The sequence below is a fragment of the Labrus bergylta genome, chromosome 4 (genome assembly GCF_963930695.1).
Source record: "Labrus bergylta chromosome 4, fLabBer1.1, whole genome shotgun sequence".
NCBI classification, from domain to species: domain Eukaryota; kingdom Metazoa; phylum Chordata; class Actinopteri; order Labriformes; family Labridae; genus Labrus; species Labrus bergylta.
The window spans coordinates 11,080,927-11,107,452 of NC_089198.1; the positions used below are offsets into that span (position 1 = coordinate 11,080,927).

Here is a 26,526-nt window from a genome sequence, read left to right on the forward strand (position 1 = left end):
GAGTGATTATGATGTCCCCGTCTCACGTCGCGACACACTGGTCCGACCGCATTGTCAGACTAGACTCATCAGAAACAGCTTATCGGTAATGACAGCTTTGCCCTTCTGACGAGGTACGACACAGAGCAGGAAGCCTGAGCGGCTGCCAGATGTGTAGAAAACAAGCCTCCCTTTTTTGACACCCTGCCTGTCTCTGCTGGAAGCCTGTTTCTTTGTGAGCGAGGGGTGTCATGTTTAATTTGGTTTATCGGAAAGGAAATGCAGATCGTGAAAAAAAGGGAGCCAGTTAGACGAGGAGTGATGACGACGGGCGCAAACTGCACACGACACACTCTGTGGGTGTCAAGAGTGCAATTAAGAAGGGAGAGATTTAGGATTGCTGCGTGACTGAGAGATGAAGACACCTTGTACGAGGCAAGCACCCTGTTGGTCAGAGGACCCCCCAGGCGAAAAGTCCCATCTGTCTTTCCTGTTCCCTGCTCTTCTGCCAAGGTCATTTAGACAGAAACCAGACTGACACTGAACTCACTGAAGCCACCAGTCAATGATAGTAACAGCCTTAAAATAGATCAACTCTCGCACAGGAGAAGGAAAACAGCTTTTACATTCTAATATTTAAAAAAAACCTTCACCGTTGGCGTCGAATGAACCCACGATGCACTCACAGTATAAGTCAGTCTTACTTGTGGCGTTGGTGCGGACATAGATGATTTTGCTCTTCGCTCCGTGGTGGACCTGGTGCTCGTCGGAGGCCGAGAGCTGGGTTTTCACCATGATGGCGTACTGCGTCCAGGGCTTCAGCGGCAGGATGAGGTAACCCGGTTCAGACTGCTCCCTGTCTCCGTCTGTGGCTCGACGCGGAGGGTCCACGTCGGCGATCACCCAGCTGTTGGAGCCGCAGGCGTCCTGCCCGTCGAACTCGGTTACGTTCTGAAAAGGTCTTTTTTTGGTGTAGAAAAAGAGAAAAACAACAAGCAGAAGACAGATTTGTTATATGTGGGCTTAAAATTATATTCAACAACAGACAGGAGATTGAGATCCAATTTGATGTCTTGCTTTTACTCGTCGCGTCAATAAAGGAAACAAGCCGCGCAAAACACAACAGAGACCTGAGAATTCTTTGAAATGATGCTGCGTTTTGTTGTTTTTGTTTTTTTAAAGTTATTTTTTTTTGGAGCCTTTATGCCTTTATTGTACAGGACAGCTGAGGAGAGACAGGAAATGTTGGGAGGAGAGAGTGGGGGATGACCGCAAAGGGCAAAGGTCAGATTCGAACCCACAGCTGCTGCGACGAGGACTACAGCCTCTCTACATCGGGCATGCAACATAACCGCTAGGCTATCACTAAAATGATGCTGTTTTAAAAGGAGGAAACTGGCTGGTTTTAGTTTGTTTTAATCTCTGAAAGAATGTAAACAATGCACTTTTGAATGTGCAAGCTCTACTGGTGAATTAGTAAAGACAACAAATGAGATGTTCCCAACATACAAACAATGTTTCAGACAAACGACGACATCTACCTGCTCTTTATTTTTCTATTCAACCCTTCCTATCTCTAAAGTACTTTGGCATCTTAAACGATATTGTGTCTGGCAGAGATCCCGGTCTGATCGTCACAGAGGACACAAAGACTGACTTACGCTTCTTTGTAGAGCACCATAAAGCCCAGCAGGTCTCTGAAGTCTGGAGGCCAGAAGGGTTCCCACTTCACCAATATTTTATCACTCCCAGTTCGGATCACAGTGAACTTCAACACGTGGTTCTCACCTGAAAAACAACAACAACATTCATCAATTAAAATCAGGGAGAAGAGCATGAAGAGTTCAAGGTAAAGTAAGATGTTATGTTAAACTTGTATTATCTGTTACAGAGAGGTATCGCTGTTGTCTCAGAAAGAAATGTTTTTGTTATTATATGCAGGAAAGCTCCTCTCCCATTCAACTGTCAGGGTTCTTGTTTCGTTAGGGGGGTAGCAGAGTTTCATTTTGACCTTCAGGTAATGGACTACAGTCTGACACCACATGAGTGAAAACACATCAGTGAAAAGAATGTGAAGAAGCTGTCCTAAAACATCAAGACTCATCCACTCCCTTTACTCATTTTATTTGCTTCCAAATAATAATAAGATTGGTTCAGTTTTTTTGATAAGGAAGGTGAAGCGGAGACAGAGAGGAGGTAGAGGAGGGTAGAAGGAAACTGTTGCGCTTCAGCCCCTCCACAAATGGAAGTCGGTGATCTCACCAAAGGACCCTAAACTTTCAAAACAATTCAGTGGACTCCTCTCCTCAGACTGGAGCACACAAATCACTTAATTTACTTAGGTTCAAAAGACTAAGGTGTTGAAGCACTGCGTCTTTCTCATAATCAAAGGAGTGGAGGGGGAGGACTTTGTTGCTGCCCTATGCGTCAGCCTGTCATGAGAATGACTATTTTGTTGATTAATTATGAAAACCTGCCAAACTCTTAGAGCCGCTTCCCGCCTTCACCTCGTCATTGTAAGTATAAATCACACTGTGGGCTCCTCTTCAGATTGAATGACCTCAAACCTCAACACAAAAACCTGTTTTGTTCTCTGGAGGTTTTAATTATGCTGTTATTAAAGAAAGAACGTTAAGTAGCAGGGTGTCCTGGTTTTGGAGATCTGTCTGACACCTTCCACTTGACCTTATTAGTCCAACAATTAGCCTGGCTTTCTGCATCATAGTGAGCGAATCAATCTGCTCAGACAGATATCACGTAGCTGACCTTCATATCTGTCTAAGGGTTCTTCTTGTCGGAGGAGCCTTTATAACCCTAAAAGAAGACATGGAAATCTCACCAAAAGTCCAACAGAGAAACTTTAAAAACAAACTAAACCAATCAGGAAAAGGAACCGCAACACAGCAAAGCCCTCACACATGCACAACTGAACAATTTCAGGACAGCCTGATTTACTCTTTTACATATTTCTATCAGGGTCATGTTCTGGTTTCAGGAGCTGGACCCTTTAACAATCCTCTTTTAATGTCTGTATTGCACTTTGTGTTTTTAATGTGAGCTGTCTTTACTGTTTGAGCCGTGTCAAAGGAGAATTTATGTCCCTGTTAGGACAGACAATAAGGATTATCTATCCATCTATCTATCCATCTATCTATCTATCTATCTATCTATCTATCTATCTATCTATAAACATCGCCACCTCTCATACTTGCTCGCGTTTCTGGTAGAAATTACACTCGCAGGCTGGCAGGACATGTTGAAAAATGTGGCTGTTTGCATTCGCTCATGAAGTTCAAGCTGACAATTTTGGGGACATTTTCAAGGTTGCAGTAAAAGTGAAAAATGGGCTCAAGAAAGAGTCAGAAATAGACCAAAGGGTTCAAACAGAGCCGCGGTCATCATCTCTGGCAGCAGTGTTATGCATCATTATTTAATGAGTAGCTGTGGAGTAGTTTTCTACATTAATTTCACTTTAACTTTTCTATTGACATCCATATAGCCTCAACAACAACAACATCATTTTTCCTCATGGAGATTATTATTTTGTTTTGCTGCCCAATAAGGGCTGGCAGGGGCTCTGCTTGGACCTCCGTAAGTCAGCTCATATCCCAGATAAGGACTTCGTTGAAGCATCTTTTCCCCATTTATTTCCTCCTGTTAACCGTCTCCTTCTTTTTTTAAGACAAGGCTCTAATCTGTCTCTTGTGTGTTTTTGATAGACTCCCTGAACACACCCCTGAACACACCCTGTCCCTGATCCTAAACTGAGATGGAAAGTACAAAACGGAGCACATCATCATATATCAATGTGTTCCCATGTTATACATTAATCTGCTCTGCTCTGTTTGTTGTTCCTGTGCCACTAAAAGCTCTGCAGGAAGAAATCTGCAAACATAGAGGAGCAGGAAATGACCATCATAACAAGAACTATGACTTTGTTTGCGTCTGTTCCAGGCAGGACTCTGTGTTTCCTGTTGCCACGGTAACTCTTACAACAACTGTCATGTCTTCAGAGCACAGGTTCTTACATGAGGCCTGGTCTCCGTTTGTCTTGGAGGCGATGTCGTTCTTGACCTGCCGCTCTTTGGTCCCCGTCACCCCCTCCATCTTGTGGATCTCGGACATGCAGAGTTTGGAGTTGTAGTGGAAGAACATGCGTCCCTGCAGGATGGTCAGCTTGTGTTTGGACCAGTCCCAGAGCTGCCGCAGGTTCTGGTTGTCCAGAGCGTAGAAGGAGTAATTCCTTGACAAAAAAAAAACAAAAAAAACACACATGCAAGATTACAAGAAGATATTTTTCATCAAATGTACGACACTTTACTGTAAAAGATCTCCTGGAGTTACATGAGCAGAAAAACTATTTCAGCATGGTTAGCCTTCAATTTGCATCATGTGCCTATCTTTTGCCGTTTTTACAGTAAGTGTAGTTCATTGTGCTACAAACGGCTTCCTCCTCGTCTGCATGAAGCCTTGTGTATGATTTTGGAAAGTCTAACCAAAAACAGCCACCACAGAAAGACATTTTCAAAAGGTCAGTCCTTCCGCTTTTAACTCATAATTACAGGAGGCGGCTCTGACATGGCGAGGATGAGATGGGCTCAGAAGTCAAAGTCTCACCCGATTTCCTGTTCCTCTCCGCGAATAACATGGAGTTTACGGAAAAACGAGAGGGAGACGAGGGCGTAGGAACGCCGCACTGTCAGGTAGCCAGTGATCTCCTCCAGCTGGCCCAGGCTGGCCTCCAGTTCAGCAGCGATGTTGTCTACAAAGAACAAAAGACACAAAGCTATGAAGGAGACCTTTGAGCCTACAGCATGCAAACTGTACTCTGCAGTTTGTTATTTCACTATCACCTTTCTTCCTTATAAGGATAAGTCTAATAATAAGCTTATCCATTTATAGCACTCTCTACATAGCAGCTACTTTGCACAAATTCTTCATGTTAGATTTAATTCACATCTGCACACATTTTATTCAAGAAAACAGAAAACTAAATAAATAAAAAATAGTGTCTGTTTTTTTTTGTCAAATAGTCGAGTCTGTGTGTAGTAGAGTCTCAACCCAACCAGTCAGGTCTTTATTTAGTTTATTCATAGCTGCAGCGTAAGGCTTCTCTGGCTGCAGGTTAGTTGTGCTCCTAATGGGCGGACAAAAAGCTACAGAAACTCTTTTGAACCTGCGGCTATGGCACTACTTAACAAAGCTAGCACAAGATGATTCACTTTAACCATGTAAGGATATCTTGAACTCTTGAGTGGTTGTCTGTGTAAGCACTTTGTCATGACCTGATTTAAAGGAGGATGTTTGTTGTGATGTATTCTGTCTGGATGTCTGTGAACTTTGAATTTGTATAGCTTTAAAGCTCACATATTATCCTCCTTTTCAACAACTTTAAATACGTCTCAGAGCTCCCTAAAACATGTCTGTAAAGTTTCTTGTTCTAAATCCACTCTGATCCTGTATTTGATCATGTCTATAAACTCCTCTATTTCAGCCCTGCTCAGAACAGGCTGTTTCTGTGTCTGTAGCTTTAAATGCAAATGAGCTGTGTCTGACCCTGCCCCCTCTCTGGAAGGACTTTGGTGCCTCGGACTCACGCACCATGCCCTATTGTTTACAGTGAGAAGGCAAACGCAGAGGGCAGAAAAAACACCTAGATGTGAGAGGTGTTACTGCCCTTTGTGATGTCATGAGGGGGAAAATCTCCAAACAGCCTGTTTTCTGAAAAGTGGAGCAGGTAAAAGACGACGAAGAAGGACTTTTCTCAAAATTGAGGGGTTTGTAGACAGACTAGAGACACATATTAGAGTTAGAATAACATAGTAAAGTGTATTTTACTTAATGTGACATTTAAAGTGTTGCTTTTGTCTTTGGAACGCTGAGCTCACATCTACACACATAAAAAGAATAAAGAAACCTTGAAACCTGACACCTACATTATACGTTTATTATTATTATTACTCTGTGAATATACATCTGTCTGACAATAATGTCTCTGTAGCAACTGTTTTTTCAGCAGTATTTTACTTTACTACATCAAAATGCTGCACACAGCATGTTTTAGTGTGATTGTGCAATTATCTGTGCACTTACCCTTCTATTCCTTAAGAATGAGTGTACATAATTGATATTAAATGATTAGTATTTACATTATAATATTTTATTCTTGTCAGTAATTTGTCTTTGCATTTTGTATCTATCCCACTTTAACACTTGATTTACTTTGAGCGGCTCTAACAACTCAATAAGCCCCAAATGTGTAATTATTAAGTTTATCTTCATCTCATCTGAATCTATTTTTGGCTCTTTTGACACAAAATCATTTCCCCCTTTCATTTCCCCCTTGAAGTGTTCCTTTACTTTGTTATTGTTGAGTAGACAAACAAAGAGGGTCATCACAGGTGAGGTGAAACGCCTGACATCATGTAACACAGGAAATGAAAAGAAGCTCGCTTGCGTTGGAGTTTAAAGGTCAGTCGTTCCTTTACGTCTCAGTTAACCTTTAAAAATCACAGAAATCCTTTATGATCCATGACTGTGATTCATGCAAAGCCCGAGTAGTTCAGGGAGGGAGAGCTCTGTGACTCAGAAAAGAAAGACGTAAAAGAAAGACAACAATATGTTCAAGTCGAAGTAAAGAAACCTCCTCTTATATAAGTGAGACTTCCAGTGACTTCAGTATTTCTTTACCACCTTTAGAGAAAGGTTTGTCACATGAATACATACTCTGCCCTATTGACTGTCATTTAAAGTCTAAAATAATGACACTATTACTCATATTTCTCCACCATGCTCTGATATGTTCCCCTTATGTAAGAAGAATTACTAATAATGTGACTCTCTGGATGTAAACATGCATTTTTAATGTGTTGATCTCAAAAATAAATGTTTAACAAAGAAGAATAACCTCAAGAGAGAAGAGTTGTTTTCCTGTTCACGTCTGATGACTGATGATGATTTATTTAATTGTTTATTTTTTTCACTTTTCTCTCTTTAATGTTTCTCGTATATTGATTTTTAGTTTCCAGACACTTGTTATTGTTTTGATCTCATCTTAATGCTCTTACAGATCTTCTTATTGTTTCTCTTTTTAACCGCTTATTTATCTTCTTACATCCTCGGACCTCTCGGTTTCTACCCAAGCTGCCTGGGTGGCAGTAGCTCAATCTGTAGGGACTTGGGTTGAGAGATTCACCAGTTCAAGTCCCGGTGCGGACCATATCTATAAATGGGTCTGGTAGCCGGGGAGTCGCCGATTCACTTCCTGAGCACTGCCGAGGTGCAAGCCACATTGGGTGTGGTTTTTGTTTTGGTTCTTTAACTCTTGGGGTTTTGTTGTTGGTTGTGTGTCTCTTCCATGGGTTGCCTTGTTGTTGTTGTTGTTGTTGTTGTGGTGGTGTTCTGTTGTTATTTGGGTTCCTCTGCTTTGTTGTCATGTTATATTCTGCACGTGTCAAAGCACTTTGTAAACCATTGTTTTTAAAAAGTTCTTTATAAATAAAGTTATTATTATTGTTCTAATATTTATTGTGGTTTAAACACTGGTGTTAATGACAGTTTGACCTTCTCTCTGCGTCCTTTGATCGCTTGATGTACTTTTCGATTCATGTGTGTCTTTGTTTTCTTACCTCGCTGCTAAACACATTTCTCCACAGGGACGAGGAAGTCAAACCTAAAGCTGAGTCTGTCATTCTAAACCAACGTGCTCCATTTCTTTATATAACTTTCATTCTTTTTGCATTATTAAATCCAACAAAGATAAAACTGATGCAAAACCTTCATATGCGATTACATGGTCTCAGTCATCTTAAAAAGCAATATTTATTTCATAATTTTGCTGTAAAACAAATTATATTTATCAAAAATCATGAAAAGAAAAGACTAATGGTATTTGCATGTTAACACTTATTTAGTTTGGTTTAAGGTGTGTGTTGCAGTTTGACTTCACTCAGTGTCACTTTGGCTGTTATGTCAGACTCTCTTTGTTCTTCTGTTGGTCCGTTGTGAACCGTTATCTTAGTGAACCAAAGAAAACCACAAAGACTCACTTCCTCCCCGCAGGTTGATGACCAGGCTCCCGTTGAGCACAGTGCAGCCTCTCAGAGCCTGAGCAGTCATGACCGAGTCCACAGTCTTCACACCCATACAGACCTTTGGACAGAGCCCGGCACAGGGAGTGCAGTTCAGCCTAAAAAAAATAAAGGAAAACGAGACATGGTGATTAAAAGATCCAGACATTGTGTGCAGGATAACAATTGTGGGTCGACTGCTAAATATAAGAGACACTGAGACATATGAGACCTTCAGTTCTGAAGAAATCAAGTAAAAGCTGCTTTATTAGCTGCACTGTGTGGATGACTAAAGCATCGCTAAGTGAGCTTTACTCAACTTCACTGAAAAAAGGAACCACTCCAAACCCCTCACAAGCGCCTGAAACAACCCGACTTACATCATGTCTTTATAACAAGTCTCCTCTCATAACAGGTACATATGTTCACGGCTTTGTGTGCCAACCTTATTAACCTACTTCCTGGAAAAGCCATCTGTGCAGTCCCTACACTCATAACGCAATAAGTGCAAACTTTGATGATTTCAAATCCAAAGTGCACAGCAACCTCTGCAGAGTCTCAGAATCACAGAGCAGAGAGAAGAGAAGAACATCTCTGATCAGAGACACGTGCTGCTGCGGAAACGACGGGCACTGAGGCATGACCAGACAATGACGGGCTGTCGGTTCAGGGCTGCTGTTCTGGGCATGCAAAAGAGTATTTCTTTGAAAAGATAAAGCACTCATTTTTTACACATTTCACTCCATCTGGGATCCTAGTTTCACACATCTAGATGAAATGAAAACTATATCTGATACCACTCAAGCGTCTTCAACTTAGAAGCATAACTCTTGAAATGAATAGAATCAAAAAGGATCGCACAGTTTTCAAGAAAGAAATAAGCTGTAGACTAGAGACCAAATCCATGTTTGGAACCAGACGGTAAACAGGTTTATTTGAACTGTAAAAATAGGAAATTAAATATGGAAGTATTGGGGATTCCTGCGGACACTCAAGGTACTTTTCTGCACTTCTGCATTGGCTTCATGTTCTAAAACCAGCGGTTGCAGATTGCCACAAATTGAGACAGTTGATCCCTATTACGCTGACTTACACCAGCTTTCTGATAGGCTCTTATAAGTCAGGGTATTTAGAAACAATTCAAGCTCAACATTTCAGGTCCTCTAAAACAAAGCACTCCAGATGTAGAGTAGAGACAATCTGCTTCCTGTTTACACATACTCTCATGTGCTCAGTGTAAGAGGATGGTCATGTGTTGTGTTTATGTCTGACATGTAGGGTTCATTCTTCATCAGCACTTTAACAATCACCAGGCTAGAAAGTGCTTTTCAATTTTAAACAAATTCACCAAAGAGAAGTGATATCGAAAATTAAATATTATAAAGAAAAAAATGTTGGAAAGTGTCAAATGAAAGAAGAATGTGAGGCATTGTTGCTTTGTCAGCGTCCTGATCTATCTCGTGACCTTTTCCCCCCTCCTCTATGGTGCCACATCTGCACTTTCAGCCTAGACGCTTCATCCTCATGAAGCACACCACTTTATCCCCTGAGCACTTTCATTTCCACAGCTTACTTTGAAGCCAGCTGCGGGAAGGAGATGCCAAAAAAGAAAAGATGGGCCATAAGGGGAGCAGAAAAGGCAGCGGAATCAAAATGATAATAAAAAAAAAGAGGTTGAGATGGGAGAACAGCAGGGTTCATCACAGGTGAATGGGAGCTTAAAGGTGCAGATTATAGGGATTAATGATCTAAATACCTGGCAAGAAGTGATCAAGTTAACACACTGAGAGGCTCCGAAATTTGTTTAAGCCTCAATGAAAGAGCTGCTGAGCATCAGACAATCACAGTCGAGCTAAACCTGTCCAATAAAGGCACATACATAAAAACACATGAATCTATTTCCAGCCTTCTCTGATGGCCTTTTTTCTGTTGATGTACACCAACAATTTTCCCTTTTCAAACAGTGATTGACTCAAATGCTCTCCTCAAGTGTGCAACATAATGATACCTGAATAAAACAAAAATGAAAAAGTCATTATCACCAAGTAATGTGTCATAAATAATCCTTTCTGTACCTCACAAAGTTTGATCAGTTTGAAAGATGCGAGTTCAGATTGAGATTCAGCTTCTTTATAATCCAGAAGTTATGAAACCTGATTGATCAGCTGATTCAGGGTGTTTATAAAACTCCTTGTGATGAAAGTCCATCCTCTCCGTCTTTTGCCTGCTCCACTTTTCAGAAAATGTGTGCTCAAACAGGCCGTTTGGAGATTTTCCCTTCATGACATCACAAAGGGCAGTAGCCCCTCCCCCAGGTGGGTGACACTCCCACAGCTAGGTGTTTGTTCTGCCCTCTGAGTCTGCCCTCTCATCGTAAACACTAGGGCACGGTGCAAGAAAGCCCAAGCCACATCTCAATCCAGAGAGGGGGCGTGGTCAGGCACAGCTAATTTAAATATTTAAAGCTACAGACACAGAAACAGTCTGTTCTGATCAGGGCTGAAATAGAGGCGTTTATAGACATGATCAAATACAGGATCAGAGTGGATTCAGAACAAGAAACTTCACATTTATTTTGTGGAGGACCTCTGAGAGTTATTTAAACTTGTTGAAAAGATCAACACTCCTGTCGTGGTCAGTGAAGGTGTCACACACACACACACACACACACACACACACACACACACACACACACACACACACACACACACACACACACACACACACACACACACACACACACACACACACACACACACACACACACACACACACACACACACACACACACACACACACACACACACACACACACACACACACACACACACACACACACACACACACACACACACACGGTTGTAAATTACAGATGTGGAGAAAAGAGAAGAAACGGGTCACGTCTAACCGTCTGCCTATAGCTCGCCAACCGCAATGCAGTGGTTGTAAAGAACCGTCAATTTAGTGCAGTGCGCGAGCGACAAAAAAATGCAGCAGATAGACTCTGAGTCAAAAGCAGAGGCTGAGATGTGCCAGCCTTCCTACTGCGCTGCACTGCTTTGACCTAGCTGTCTTCAGCATATTGAGGAGCTTTATGAGCTCAGCGGGAGGACCTTCACTTCCTGCTCTGTCATTCTGAGCCAGAAACACAGTGGCGAGAGCAAAACCAAGGCAGGCATCTCTATCCTTTATTTTTTAACATTACAGGTTGACTTTCTCTCTTTTTTTTTTTATATATGATTGTTTATGAGAAGTTCGCTGTCCAATCGACGCACACAAACATGCGTCTACATCTCCACCCTGCATGCAGCTGCCTGTTTCAGGTGAATAAGGCTGAAGCAGCGTTTCATCTCTTCTCTGCTCTCCCTTCATCACACCTGCAGCTCTTTATACAACCAACACACACGGCAGATTGTTTTCATTCACACCACAAATACCAGCACTTGGTCACAAACATTGGCAGTCATTTCAAAAGACACACACGTTCTGCAGCAGACGAGTGTACGAGTGAGACGAAGACAAGAATGTCACCTGGTAGCTACAGGTTTTGTTTTTTCGGGATATCATCAACATCATCAAAACAAGATTATAAAGAGGGTTAACACTCTAAGAAAATGATAATAAAGATTATTGTTAAGGGCTGTCAAACTATTACAGCGATTGAGCGTGTAAATCACGTGTCTGAAGTTCCATCATGTTGCATTTCTAAAAAGCTTTTTAAGTCCTTTATTTTGTATTTTTGTACTGTATTAAGCTTAGGATTCCTTTCTTCTTGGTTGGATACAAACCTGTTTTAATTTGATAAGAAAATAAGCAACTGATTATACGACGGATGAGGATTATAATAAATGTAAATATTTGATGTCATGAGATGGATGCTACTTTTGACTTATCGACTGAGTCTATTATTTTCAGAACTCTATCATATTGTCATGATTGAGTGAATGCTGACAGTTCTTTCATTTTTGTTCTCATCGATACTCTGTCTTTGAAGAAAATCCTTCATTATGTTATTGTACGTCAGGTCTGCTGCAGGGTTAATGAAAAAAATGCAACGTGTGATAACAGTGTTCAGTATCGTGATGACGATATAAAGGGACAATAAACAAATAATAATAGAGTGTACCAGCTATAATTATAGTTTTTAAGTCAATCTGCTTTGATTTAGTCGCTCCCCGCAACATTTCTGTAGTGACTTCAAGATAAATCCAAACAGCCGTTCTTCTTCTTTTCTTCAACACTAAACTGAGAGTAACTGATTACTGGCTTGAGCTTCATCCGAGGAAGAGGACAAAATACAATTATAAAATATGGGTATTTTTAAAATAACATTTCTTATTTATCCCCATTAATTCAGACTTTTGTGATGTCTGTATTGGGAATGCTCAAACCACAATTATGATGACACTGGAATTAATTTAGCAGCACAATTTAACATCGTAACAAACGTGTTCAGATTCCTTTTCTGTACCAGCAATTTGTGCAGTTCGGTCATTAAATACTCTTCTCGTGTAGTATAGTATGTTAAGTGTGTAAATGTACAATTCTGGTATCCGGACAACACCGGTCTCTTAGAAAACAAAAATCCAACCTTCCCTTCTCTACTTCTTCCAACCTTAAACCCACCCTGAAACAATCCATTTTAAGCACTCTTGAGTGTCAGGGTCAAATCCTCCCATTAAATGATTACTGCTTAATACCTCGGAGTCCCTTTTATGATAATCTGTAGTCAACACTAAAGCATTTGTAAATTAAGATATTGTTTCTATGTTTAACAGTGTGACAGAATGTACTTGGTTTTAAGAATATTATATACATTTACAGAACACACATCGTTCCATCAACCAGGCTTGAGAGTCCACTTACATGGAGGAGTTGACGGTGGTGTAGCCGGAGGGACACTCAGGGATGCATCCCCCGTTGTGGATGACGTACTCGTGGCAGTCGGGGCTCTTGGTGCGCTCCTTCTCCCGCTTGCATTTGTTGTGGAGTTCCTGACAGAAGGCAAAAGAGACGCAGCGCCAGCCTTTATAGGTAAAGTGGTTTTCGGGGCAGCGTTCTACGCAGGTGCCCTCGTGCTGGAGGCCGCGGCAGGCCACGCAGTGAGCGGCCGAGTGGGGCTTCAGGCAGCCGCCCAGACACTGGTCGTGGCAGCACTGGTCGTCCTTGGTGCAGGCTCGATGTTTACACTGAACAGGACACACTGCAGAGGAGAGAGGGATAAGACAGTCCAGTTAGAGAAGCATAGGCAAACAGGAACCATCAAGTCTGAGTGGCTCTTTCACACATGCCCATCACCGTGGGAGACTTGGGATGCAATTGAATTCACAGTTATGTTTACAACATTTCCAAGATGTCAGACAAAGCCACAGATGAAATGCCTTCATTACAATGCTATCTGTAAATGAACACAAGTATAAGAACATGAAAGAGTGTGAAGCAGCTTCATTTTGTGCACAAAGATCGAACATGGCAGGACGCAAGTAACAAGACAATATCCTCGTCACCACGCTTACTTCTTGTGGTCAGCTCACCCCAACTTCTGTTTTTTCTTTTCTTTTTTTTTTTTGTTGCCTTCATTTATAGTAGAGGAACTTAGGCCCCTAAAAGTTGAGACACCCCTACCCGAGATAGAACAAAGCACAACCATATTTTTTCAAAACTTGAACATGTCTAGTTTATGAAACGGATGGTTGTATCAAAATATTTTACTGCAAAATAACTTTTTTTGGATGTTTTATACATCTTACCAAAAAACGAAAAATAGGTCAAATTATTTGTTCACAAATAAAAGGGCTGCTGAAGATGTATGGACTGAATATGAGCTACAGCGTCAGAGAAAAAGGAACATTAATGGTATCCAAGTAGCCCAATCCGTTTTTAAATACAGTATAAAGATAGATATTCTCATATTCATCTGCTCCTTCTGTCTGCGTACAGAGTGTAATCCCTCTCCACAGCATTCACCAGAAGCCCAAACACAACCATCTGTGGTTGGCCAACATGCAAAGTGAATACAAACAGAACAGCAGGGATCAAACGGTATTTGACTAAATCCAAACACTTATCCAGAAGGTGAAAGTGAGGCAGAGGGGAAAAGGCTGCACGTGCATTTGCAGGTTCTTGGAAATTTGAGAACATTTAGTTTTACAATTTCAGACAGTTTCAGATTTAAAAAAGAAAAAAAGTAGGTCTTAAAAGGAAGTTCACATTAAAAGGAAAAAATAATTCTTGGGAGCTCTGCAGTGCCTTGAGTTCATGAAATCAAAGTTGAGGCACAAAATCATTTAAGGAGAGCATGATGATGATATCCATCCGTTCATCACTGGGCTCTGGCTGCGATGTCTATAGTCCAAACAAACCCGACGGTAAATCATGTAAAGTAGATGTGTGAAACAAAAGCAGGGGCCTCTTTCAGAAAGATGAAGTGTTTAACAGACACAAAACAAACACACACACTGAAGTTCATAACTGTTTCTAGAGTTCAATAACAAACAGCTAAAGACAGCGTAGGTCAGCTGTTTGTGCATACGTCTGCATGTGTGTGTGTGTGTGTGTGTGCTTGTACATTAGCCTCTTACATAACATTAGACCGTTAGGATTGGCAAAGAGTGTGTGTGTGTGTAAGTGCACCAGGGGTTTACGAGTGTGTTGTTGTGTCAGCAGAAGTATGAGGACAAGTGTGTGAGCATGTACGGAGGCTTCTCAGAGGTAAATACCGCTGACTGACCTCCCTGCTGAGATTAGCCTCTCATCCACGAGAGCCAGATTAAGAGCGGTCAGCAGCAGGGGATATAATGAGTCGCAGAGGTTACAGGTTACACCGTAAAGTTGTGAGTGTGTTGGTGTATCCAAGTGTCTGCGCCAACATTAAGACGTGGAAAGAAAACGACAGGAGAGGAAATGTTTCCTTTCGGACTTCCAATTTCGCCTCCATAATCTGTTTTTTTTTCCCCCTATGTAATTGATTTCCTTATTAACTTTCTGTTGTCGGGCACGACCGTGTTCAAAAACTGCTTGGCCTCATTAGCGACATGAGGTCAGGCCTAGCGCGAACAAAACAACACGGACCCCCTGTCCTCCTGCATTCATAAAGGTAAGCTCCTGAAGCGCAAGAGGAGTGTGTTCGGCAGGCAGCAGCAACATGAGAATAGGAGTATGTGCCTGTATGTTGGGGAGGGGGGTGCTGGAGGGGGGGGGGGGGGACAAATGATATAACCACCTTTTATCTACGTCAGCCTGCTAGTCCACTGATACACAGTGAAAAAAGAAAAAGACAGAAAGAAAACAAAAATGTCCTCTTGATAAATTGTTTTTCTATTATTTAAGTTCCACTCAAAAGCTGCTCTTCAACTTTTCCCCAAACACGTACGCACATACACCCCCCCCCCCACACACACACACTCCCTCCCCCCTCTCCACGCCTCCCCCCATATGTTTGAACAGAAACGCTTTGCTGTGTGCTCACACAGACTCCTGATCCTCCAGCGCGGCTCCATGTCGGAGCACAGGCCCAGCAGCAGATCCACCCTCAGCCTTAGCCAATGTGTTGGCTAGCTGCAGAAGCTAGCCATTCAAATGGCCTCTCCCATCTCCAAGGAAGACAGGCGCACAGTTTAACCCTTTGTGTCCCTCTGTCCTCCCTCTCAGCCAGTCAGACAGCCGCAGCGATGGGTGGTACTCAACACATATCAACCCCGAGAGCCACATAGTAACAGACTGGAGCTGAAGCCAAAAAAAAAACCGGGAGGGGGGAGGGGGGCAATGCTGCGCTCTCTGTTTCTTTGTGGCTACAATTGTTTTTATGATATAGAAAGCACAACTTGTTCTTAAGATGTTTTATAAAAATGATGCATTAACTTTGAGTTGAAAGAAGGAGGAACAGATGCAAAGCAGTTTCCAGTTCATCCTTGTTGAGAGATATATGTTGTATTTTGGTTATTAAGAGGTTCAAATTCATACAGACGTTAATGTTATGTTATTAAAGTGTTGAAAACTTATAGCTCGCCAACCGCAATGCAGTGGTTGTAAAGAACCGTCGATTTAGTGCAGTGCGCGAGCGACAAAAAAATGCAGCAGATTAACATGTGATGCATCAAGTCTCATCTTGTTCATAACTCTTTAGAAGTACTAACTGACTTTAACAGATTGTTATGAGAGCAACTTCTTCAAACTGACTGATTGTTTTAAGAGTGGAGTTTGAACTTCTTTCAGATACTTTTGGTTCATATTTCTGCAAAGGGTAAAATATGTTTGTGTTGAAATGTTGTCTTTATAGAAAGACGTGTATCAGAGTCAGATCGGGCTTTTATGATCCGTTGATGATGGTTAGTACAGTTTGTACAACTTCTGTCAAATGGACACCATGAAGAACTGCCATTTAAAAAAGAAAAGAAAATTGTTTTTGAATCACAGAGGACCAGGAACAATTTGTTGATTAACTTTTAACTGGTCAAATCTGCAGTTGTTCCAACCATCTCAAACTCAACATTGGTTCAGAGATTATGTCGTGTATGTTTGATATTTTTGTTGATTTAATGTTGTCCTTTTGTGTTAGATGATGCCATTATACCATGTCTCACTTGTTTTTAGGGGTTTTTAACTTCACTCTGACTTCACTGTTAAAGGCTGTAAATAAACACATCATCGATACGTTGATCAACATACAGGTGAAATACATCGTTTTAGGTTTATTATCAAGCAAGAATTATATATGTTCTGCTCATCGCTTCTCAAATGTTAGGATGCGCTTCTTCTTCGTTTTTAATTTGAATAAAATATGTTGAGTTTTGATAAAAAGCCTCTGGGACAAAACAAGATATTTAAAAACACCATCTTGAACTTTAAGTTTGTTTTTATTTTATTCATTGAATGAACTTCTCAATGTTGTTGATTATTCATTACAATACTCAACAACTCAACAGAAAATGAAAAAATAACTGATAGTTGCAGCCCTACATTGTATTTTCTTATTTAAATTAGAGCTGGGGAAGTTATGTTGATTAGTTTGTTAACTAAATATCAGCTTTTCCATTGTTAGGATTTTAGCATTTAAAATTTTAAATCTTGACTTCATATCATAACAAGGATTTGAAAGATGTGACCTTGATCCCTCAGAATGTGTGATGTGTGTGTTCTTCCTTTGAGGTTCTTATATTCAGAGAAAATGTTTAATAAATCTGTTTGTTGGTTTCTGTTGCTCATGTAATTCAAATGTAGCATCTCTCAAAAAAGTGTGGTGGGTGCAGGAGAAGAAAAATACAACGGTTGGTTGATGTGGTTTAGTCAATTAAGGCGGTTGATGTCAAGCCTCAGACATGCAGCCGGTGCCACCTGAAAGTGGACAACAACTTTCATGAAGCACCAAAACAAACCAATCACTGTCCAAAAGATTTTTACAGTCCACTTGAGCTGACTCGGCAATGCGTGCCAAATTGTTATCGTTAGGTTTGCAGTTTGGCCTAAATTAGCAGCATTATTTGCTGTCGGGAGATCATCAGGGTGTTCATAACATCAACAGCGAGTGACCACACTGAAGGAGATAAACTTGTTTCTTGTGTGCTTGTCCAAAAGGTTTTCAAGGTCGAGACCCTGACGACCTTTGAGAGTGAGGCCACCCCAAGCCGTCTTTGATCTCCCCGAGCGAGAACGACGCTGAGGAGACCGTTTGGAGGAGTATGTCATTCTTTCCTTAAAACATGCAAATCTCTTAATACAGGCCCAGTTTCTTTATTGTCGTTATGAACCCCCGCTGCTCGCACTGTTCATGGAAAGCAGAGGTCTTTTCTCAGTTTGGTCGGTGTCGATTAGTTATGCTCAGCTTGAGTTTGGTCTTGTCAGCATCTCCACCACTTATCTCCCGTTTGGACAAAGTAAAATCACTTGACAACAAAGAATCAATGGAGGTTTTTGGGAGGCAAGCGCTGGATTGGCAGTTGGACTTAGGTTTGTTTACAAATGGCTACATCTTATTGTTTTAAAGCTTTCTGGGCTGAGTGTATCTACTCCAGTCTCTGAACTCCTTATCCTCTGGATTATGACTCTGGTTCATCTGGCATGCTGTCTGATCTCTTTGTCATGGGGTTTTTGTGTAAAGTGCAGCAGGATCACATGAAGGCCTGCGAATAATGCTGCAGAAATGCCTGGCTCTTCATCTCATCAGAAGAGGCTTTCGCTTGGCTATGGGGGCAGAGCCACACAATGAGATGCACAATCCTTGAAATCAACAACAAACCAACACAACTCCACACTGTTTGGGGGATGCCAACTTGGACATGGGAGGTGAAGAAAAAGATTTGTGCAGCCTGCAAGCCAACAGCGAATTTCAGCCGCGTGGGGTGTTGGAAAGGCAGAAAGAATCCACATTGCTTGCAAGAAATGACTCATGCAGTTTATAATGGATCCTTGTCTGCTGTCTGACACCAATGCACACTCAGTTAGGAAGACTTTTCCATCTTTGTTATTTCTACCAAACACTTCACCATGTTCCCTAAGCATTGAGATTTCTGCCTAAAATGAAGACCCTATGTACTTCTCATTAACCACAATCGCCCCTAAGATCATTTTGTGGTGAGTTTTTCCAAGTTCCCTTTTTAGCAGTGACGAAACGGCAGCTTATTCGGGCTTTTTTGTACAGAACAGGAATGCGGCGGTGTGCTGGTTGGTAATTAAAATTCCAGGTCCATGACGAGGGCAGTGTTTAGTTTCTTATGAAAGCACGTTTTTGCTGAAGGTCCAGAACAGAACAATCTCAAACAGAACAAATGAGGTGCCTCTGAAAGTCGTGCTAAGGAGTTTTTCAGCAGTTTGGACAAGTTTTAAACATACGAACCTCAATGTAAGAAGTGTATAAACTTCTGAAATTGAACTAAGTACATGAACTTTTCTTTCAAATGACATGAAGCGGCCTGCATGGCACGGACTCATTCATTCTTTCTTTCATCCTTTATTCACACATCGGAGAATCATTGAGGGCATGCCCTCATTTGTAATGATGTCCAGAGTACAACAGGACACATTAAATATGCAAAAACAAGTCAACAACAGCTGACTGGACGTTTAGGGATAATGAGGTCATTAAAAAAAACAATGAAAAGAACAGAAAAGGTTCAAAAGAGACAACAGCTAACAAATATACGAGATAAGTTAATACTGTTCCAACTCATAAATATTTTTAATTTTGGACTTATCCATAAAACATTCGCTGTGTTCATGTGGATGTCTCATCTTCAAACGATTTCTTTTATCAACAGACATTCAAATTATAATGTAACAGCTGGTTTTAGCAGATGTCTGTCCACCTATGTGTCCAGTTCTGACAGACATTTCTGCCTGTTGGAAGTTTTTCCTCGCTTCTGTTGGAACTGCTTGATCATTGGTTTAATACTGTTGTATATAATTATTTTATAAATGGTAGGGATATGAATCATAGGGTAACTCACTATATGATACACAATATGTGGCCCACAGTCACAATAAAATCAAGATACCAAAATTCTGCAATAATGAATAGATTGCAAGCCAATCCTATAATGATACATCCAGATATCTGATTAACTGAAGAATATTAAATGCTCCTAAAAAGGGAAAGTGCAGAATTAATGTATTCACAGAATTCTGAGTCAGTTTCACTTCTTCTCATGCTTCATCCTTGTTTTCTTCAGAACTTCTTTTAACTGCTGGCCGACATCACCCCTCTGTTCTGCTATGGCTAATTAACTCGTGTACGTGTTGTCCTTATTCATGGCTTAAACGCCACCATGAGGAGTCATGAAGGGATGGCATGGTAGGTCATATTGGTGGGGAAATCTGTTTCAAGCACAGTATATTTTATTTATCAAAATATCCATATTTAGCACTGGGGATTCGATAGTTGTATCCAACGAGTTAGGGCGGTGATATTTTGGCCTTATCAAGAATTTGTCCCAACGAGAATTAAGACTCAGGACTTTTCTATGTTCCCTCTGAGCATGTTTTAATCCTGAGACAATACTTTTATTCCCAATAAAAGCAGTGTCCAAGGCAGTAGATGCCACTTTTCATTTCCATTATCTTTTTATGTTTTTAATCTGTTTCCTCTGATTGTTTTTCATAGAATCGCTAAATCAACTATTTAAGCATGACCTGGAGGATTACGTCCAATGTCACATCTCAAATAATAAAAATCAACAGACTCCTCGGCCTACGAGCAGCTGTGTCACCTACTTCTGAGTGTTTTCTAGTAATGGTTCATATTTAAATCCCCCACTGGCTAATTTCTTTGTTCCTGTTGGGTACGTGAGGGTTTTTGTTATCTCAGACATGCTGGTGCAAGTTGACCAAACTGTTTACAGGACTGAGCCTGTGCTTCCTTCACGGCAACAACAATGTTTATGAAGTCAGGAAACCATCCGATGTTTTCACTCAACTTTGAACAAACTCCTTCATTGTGCTCGTCAGAATCTTATTTTTCTAGCAGATGTTATTGGAAGTATAAAGTTGAACACCCATCTATATGTGTGAACTGCACAGCTACTTTAAAAAGGTGTTTATTGGAGTTAATTAACGTCTCATATTCATGGGTAGCCATGGCAACAGCGAATGGATTGCGGTGTTTGATTGCGTCTTTTTAAACAGAAGGACACTGAGAGGCGGCCATGTTTAATCATCCTGCCATCATCAGTTGAGGCTGTTTTAATCCTTTATGACATAAATCCATTTGAGAGTTTTGTTGGGGACTATCAGCTCTGTAACCTACGGCGCATCGCAAACACAATGGTGTTCACCACGCCAGAAGAAGACAGATTTCAAGATGGCTGCAAATACAAGCCAGACATCCGAGGCCCTTTTTTTTCCCTTTGCTCTGCCCAATTTGAGGATAATAAATACCATCAGCGTACTTCACCATCTTTAACGTTTCAAGTCCTATAACAGAGTCTTAGCAAATGAAATGTATGATTTAGCCTAGCTGGCCTCAGGTGGTGATGACTGTTGTCTCCGTCCTGATGTGCACCAACGTCTGTCATTGATGCAGAGCTGCCTGGTTTCCTCTCTGCTACTGAGAACCAGATGTCACATACTCCCAACTTCTATTTCCAAACAAGTCTCTGTCAGCTCACTCTGAACCTCAGATGAGAATCACATAGTGGTGATTGAAGATTGGGTTAAGGAGGGACATGAACAACAACACTGAATTAATTCATTAAATGGAGTGCATGACATTTGAGCGCAGATATTGACTTTGCCACGAGTCATGTATTGACAGAACACAGGGAAGCAACTCAGTGTTATTTATATATGAGCGCCCGGTGACATTTAGAAAGACAACTCATTCATTTCCTTTTATCTCCTGGAGCTATCATTACATCCCCGGGCTTTGTTCACAGAGGACACTCCAGGTTCATATCTCACAGTCATTAGTTTATATGACTCCAGGCTTGATATAAGTTAGGGATCTATTTAATATTTGTCAGAAAAGTTTGTTGTAGCTCGGATTTTTGGGGGGCCTCTTAAAGAAGTTTTGAAAAGGCAAAAACAACTGACTAGCAGGTAAAGCTAATAATGTATTAAATAGATAGATTTACTTTATTGATCCCATATCACAATTTCCCAGTTTTCCCAGGGATCAATAAAGTAAATCTATCTAATACAACTGGTCTGTGTTACTTTAATAACAAATAAAACCTCTTGTATGTGAAGGGTTCTTCCTGTTCTTTAGGATCAGTGTAGATTTGGAAATATACGAATCAATCAACAGCAGGAGTTGTATTTGTTTGAGTCAAATGTAAATCAGAAATGCAGCGTTTGTTTGTTTGTTTGTTGTTATTTTGGACATGAGAAGGTTCACAGCTTCTCTTTGTGTTATTCAGAGTCAACTGTATGATTTCTTAGGACACTCTGTCAGACAACACAACAGATACATTTTCAGGCTCAGGAAAAAATAAAAGAGGGCATTTACAGATGAAACCATTAGTTGAAAATAATAACATGATGTGGATAATGATATAAATAAAAAGGATGTTGTAAAGAGATGTCTTTGTGAGGCAAGAATCTTTGTGTTTTGGACGGTTGGTTGGATAAAACGAAAAGTTAAGGAAGATCACCTTAAGGTCAAGGACATTTTGATGAGAAATATGTAAAAATATATCAAGTAAAAATCATCCACAAACCTGATGAAGCCGTGAGGGAGAAACGCGATATTCGTTTGAGAATGGAATAAAAAGTGTTTTAGCCTTCTTGTGTGCGGTGAATCTCATTTGCTGTCGAGGTGATGTTTCCTGCCATCACCTGCACTAAGATATAAGAAATGACATCGCTCTGCACAGGGCGTCCATGTTTGGATGATATATAAAACAGTTTTGATGTTTAATAAACTTCAAAATGAATCTAAACATCAGAAATCCTAATGTGTCCTGTGTATCTGAGCCGAGTCCTTTTTCCTTTTTTAAGTGTCACAGGAAGCATAAAAGATTAAATGATAATAAGAATGAACGAGATGTTATTTTATTAATATACGCTCCTCTCTGCTGCAGAATTTAATTATGCTTCAAAACAAAAGATGAGCCGGATGAAGACTTAGAACAGCCTGTGATTCAAATGAAGACAAAACTAAGAACGTCAAATGGAAATGTAGGTACAACAGTTACCAGAGCGTGACAGTATAAATAGCGAAGGCTTACGACCTGGGTTTGTCTCGTTTTGTCTCGTTCACCACGTGTCAGCCGCTCTGACTCAGCAGCAGCAGCAGGTTTGAGACGACTCTGGTACCAACAGGAACCGTAAACACTTTCATTAACCGTCCTGCTCCTCCGTTAATAGAACAAAAACACACAAACAACATGGAAAAACACTTTTTGTTTTTGATGCTGCCCTGCCTCCGCTGTCATCAGAAGGCAGGATATCCAGTTTGTCCGTGACTGGAATAGAAATGATAAACCCTGTGCACTCATTGATGGGCAATTACAGCGCCTGTTTGACAGGCAAATGACGCACGCCGCGGTCTTGAATCTTCATTTCCTTCCAGGTCTCAGTGTCAGCCTGAAATAATAACTACTTCTGTGCTCGGCTTCGACTACCGGTTATGACATCAGAAGTGTGTCATATTTGTTTAATTTATGCTTCATCACAAAACCCTTTGTCCTTATTTAAATTGACACGTTCATCTTTTGAAGAGAGCAGAAACCCCGAGGAGAAATACAAAAAAGAAGTGTAAGCAGCACCACAATTCACTTCTTCTCTTTCTGCAATTTAGCTGAAGGTTCAAGGTGCCAAAGGGGACAGTTTTTTGTTGTTTTTTTTAAAAACTGATGGCCTGTTAGCTCCACGATTTTGCTCAGTCGAATGGCGTGCGGCCTTCCCCCGCTGGGTCTGTTTCACGAGCTTGAGCACAGCAGAGCGCAGCCATGAGCAGCTGTACACACATCACAGGAAGTCCACAAGATCACCCGGGAATAAAGAGAAAATGTTGATAAAGTGATGGAAAATACGATCGTGAGTCCGTATATGGTGTTTTCTTTTGAAATTGACCGGACACTCCTCGTCTGGCTTCCTTTTCAGGTCTTTCAATGCTGTCCAGCTTGACGCGTGCGCCATTTGAAAATAGACCCGCACCGTATTTGAAACTGGGCAGGGCGAAGTGGCGCTGCTGGCACGCTCAGAAGACGGACTGCGGCGCTCGCTGTGGAATCACTCAGTGACTAGAGTGGCAGCGAGCGCTGGCGTAGTGTGCGGCGCTGACGGACCGAGGCAGTCATGTAGTTTTTTAGAAAGTGGGAGTTAGACAACAGCTTCACGTGCAGAAATGTAAACATAACGTCCAACACGATGTTACCATGGAGCCAGCTTTCTGTCAATGTTAGACCTTTAAACAGAGCCGTCAGTAAACAGCAGTGGACGCCTGTTCATCAAAGGTTCAACGGACAAAAGACAATTATTGATACATTTAGTGGAGTCACACTCAGATTATAGATTGTTAAATGGAAGGATTATATTTTATACCATCGTAAAATATGCAGAGATTTAAGTCGTAATTTGGATTATTATGGAATACAGATTCTTTACTATTTTCTAAAAATAAATAGTAACAGCCCGGCCAATCGAGAACGATTTATGCAGCTCACTTGACAAAAATGACAATATTAAAAATTATTATGTTTTACCACCACGTTCTACATTGACATGCCCACAAATAATATTTTTCATTGAGCTTTTCTTGGAGGGCAATAAAACCGCTCACTCACTCTCTCAAAACCTTCACGGCACTGAGAGGCCTAAATCAATCTCAATAAATCCACTCGAGTCCCTGGATCAGCTCTCCATCACTGTACCATGTTCTTAAGTTCACCACTAAAGGATGCTTTCCTGTTTTTTCTCTCATTTGCAGCCTTGGGTTCACACAGAAGAACATTTCTGGCCTTCAGTTGACACTAAAGCAAAAATACTTTATCATGTTCACAGTAGAGACATTTAGTTTGTACTCAAACTTTTTTTTACTCAAAAAACTTCAATACATTCAGAACTCCGCAGCCCGTCTCCTCACACACTCCCACACCAGAGACCACATCACCCCCGTTCTTCATGACCTCCACTGGCTCCCCATCCCCCAGCGTATCAACTTCAAACTCCTCATCATCACCTTCAAAGCCCTTCACAACCTGGCTCCCCCCTACCTGTCTCACCTCCTGCACAGACACACTCCCACCCGCACTCTCAGATCTACAGATGCAAACCTCCTGTCCCCGCCCCCTGCAGGACAAACCTTCGGTCCTGGGGGGACAGAGCTTTTTCTGTTGCTGCTCCCACCCTCTGGAACTCCCTCCCAAAAAACATTAGAGACTCCCCCACACTCACCTCCTTCAAGAAATCCCTCAAAACTCACCTCTTCAACATTGCCTACAACCACTAACTCCCCCCTCCCCCTACATTACTTCATTGTACTGTCCTCGTCATTATTTGTTTTGTTTTTATGGTTTTATATTTTGTCACTTATACTTTGGGTTCCTAGAAAAGCACTTTAAAAAACAATATTATTATTATTATTATGACAGTATAAGAATGAGAAATCCTTATTCAGGAGTTTCCGTTTCAGGATCTAAGTCAAGAAATACAGGAAATTAAAATATAAGTAGGAATATAAAATTACGTTTAAATATTAAATATGAGCAAATTAGATAGGATAGGAAGAGTTTGTTTATTTGACAAATTGCAGATTATTGCACTGTTACATTTTGTAAATGTTGTTCAGGTGCAATAAACTTAATAATTTAATGATGAAATCACAATAAACAAATGAATAAAACATTTGGATCAAAGTTGCATGTAAGCTGTGTGAGCAGGTAAAAAGAAACTATTTCCTGCGGAGCCGATTAAACCTGCAGTTAAACAGCAGTGAGTCGCTGTAAAGTGAATGGCTGCGGCGAGCATGAGCGCGTACAGCGGTGCAGAAACGCCTGTCGGCCCAGCTTTAACAGATGCCTGAAATGTCTGGGATTCCATGGGAACGGCTCCAGGAGCTGAGCGCCGGCGAGGGTTCGCAGGGTGCAGCAGCTCCTCTCCACAAGACTGAGTGCCAGAGCAGTTAAGTCAGCTAAGAGGACGGGACTCATGGTGTGTGTGTGTGTGTCTAGGCTAGTAGAATAGCCATGAAAAGAGTTCTGTAGACTCTTCAGGCTGAGAGGGGAAAATAAGGGGGGGGGGGCAGATTTCCATGAGTTTTATGCATGTGTCTGATCTTGTTTTCCTTTTTCTTCATTTCATGTCTGATTACAAACCTAAGTTTAAAAAAGCCGTAAAACAGTTAAGGTTTTTTTTCCTAAAGCTAATAAAACTGCTAAGTGCTCATTTGGTTCTAAGTGGAGCAGTTACTGTATTTTTTTCAAACACGATGCTGGGCTTTGTAGTGTTTCTTTTTCAACAGCTGATCTACGGGGGGGGAGAAAGGACAACCTTCGACCTTTACCTTGTAAACCTGCTGGCCATATGTGCATTTAAATGTCTACACTGTGTTTGTTTTCTCACACTATGTGAGGTCTCTAAAGTTGTAATCCAACCACAGCCGGCTGCACTGAGGAGTTCTGACAGTCATTTTATTTGGCTTTTGTAGATAATGAAGTTTGTCCATGTTGGTGATTTATGGACAGTGCAGTAACTGTTAATTTCTCAGTAAAGACTTTGATTTTCTTTCACTTCTGAGTCACATTAAATGCAATTATGGTCTCTTTCTTGCAACAGCAGCCATGTGCAATGGTTACAGATTTAAGCTCTGAGGTTTGATATTATATAGAGGACACGGAACGAATGGTGGCCATGACAGAAATAGAAGGAATGATTCATGTGATGCAAGGAGGAAGGGGTGGCTTGGCTTTCAGACACAGTTCATTATTTTCAAGTAAAGAACACATGAGGCCGATCGAGCTGTGGAAATGGACTTACACCTGCCTTCATGCTGTCAGAGACCCATCGCAGAGCCATGCCTTTTAAATGCTGGCGGCTCTAAAGTGAC

At 41.1% G+C, this 26,526-nt stretch overlaps 1 protein-coding gene across 1 annotated transcript in view; it reads right to left on the minus strand.

Annotated features, from left to right (window-relative positions):
• The window catches only part of LOC109999886 (insulin receptor), a 62,732-nt gene that overhangs the window by 14,211 nt on the left and 21,995 nt on the right, over nucleotides 1–26,526 (minus strand). Inside the window, exons 3-8 of the mRNA XM_020655041.3 lie at nucleotides 12,915–13,251; nucleotides 8,028–8,167; nucleotides 4,597–4,741; nucleotides 4,008–4,222; nucleotides 1,641–1,767; nucleotides 684–940 (exon numbers count right to left, since the gene is read on the minus strand). Of these exons, the coding sequence (XP_020510697.1) occupies nucleotides 684–940; nucleotides 1,641–1,767; nucleotides 4,008–4,222; nucleotides 4,597–4,741; nucleotides 8,028–8,167; nucleotides 12,915–13,251 (1,221 nt within the window). The remainder of the gene's footprint in view (nucleotides 1–683; nucleotides 941–1,640; nucleotides 1,768–4,007; nucleotides 4,223–4,596; nucleotides 4,742–8,027; nucleotides 8,168–12,914; nucleotides 13,252–26,526) is intronic.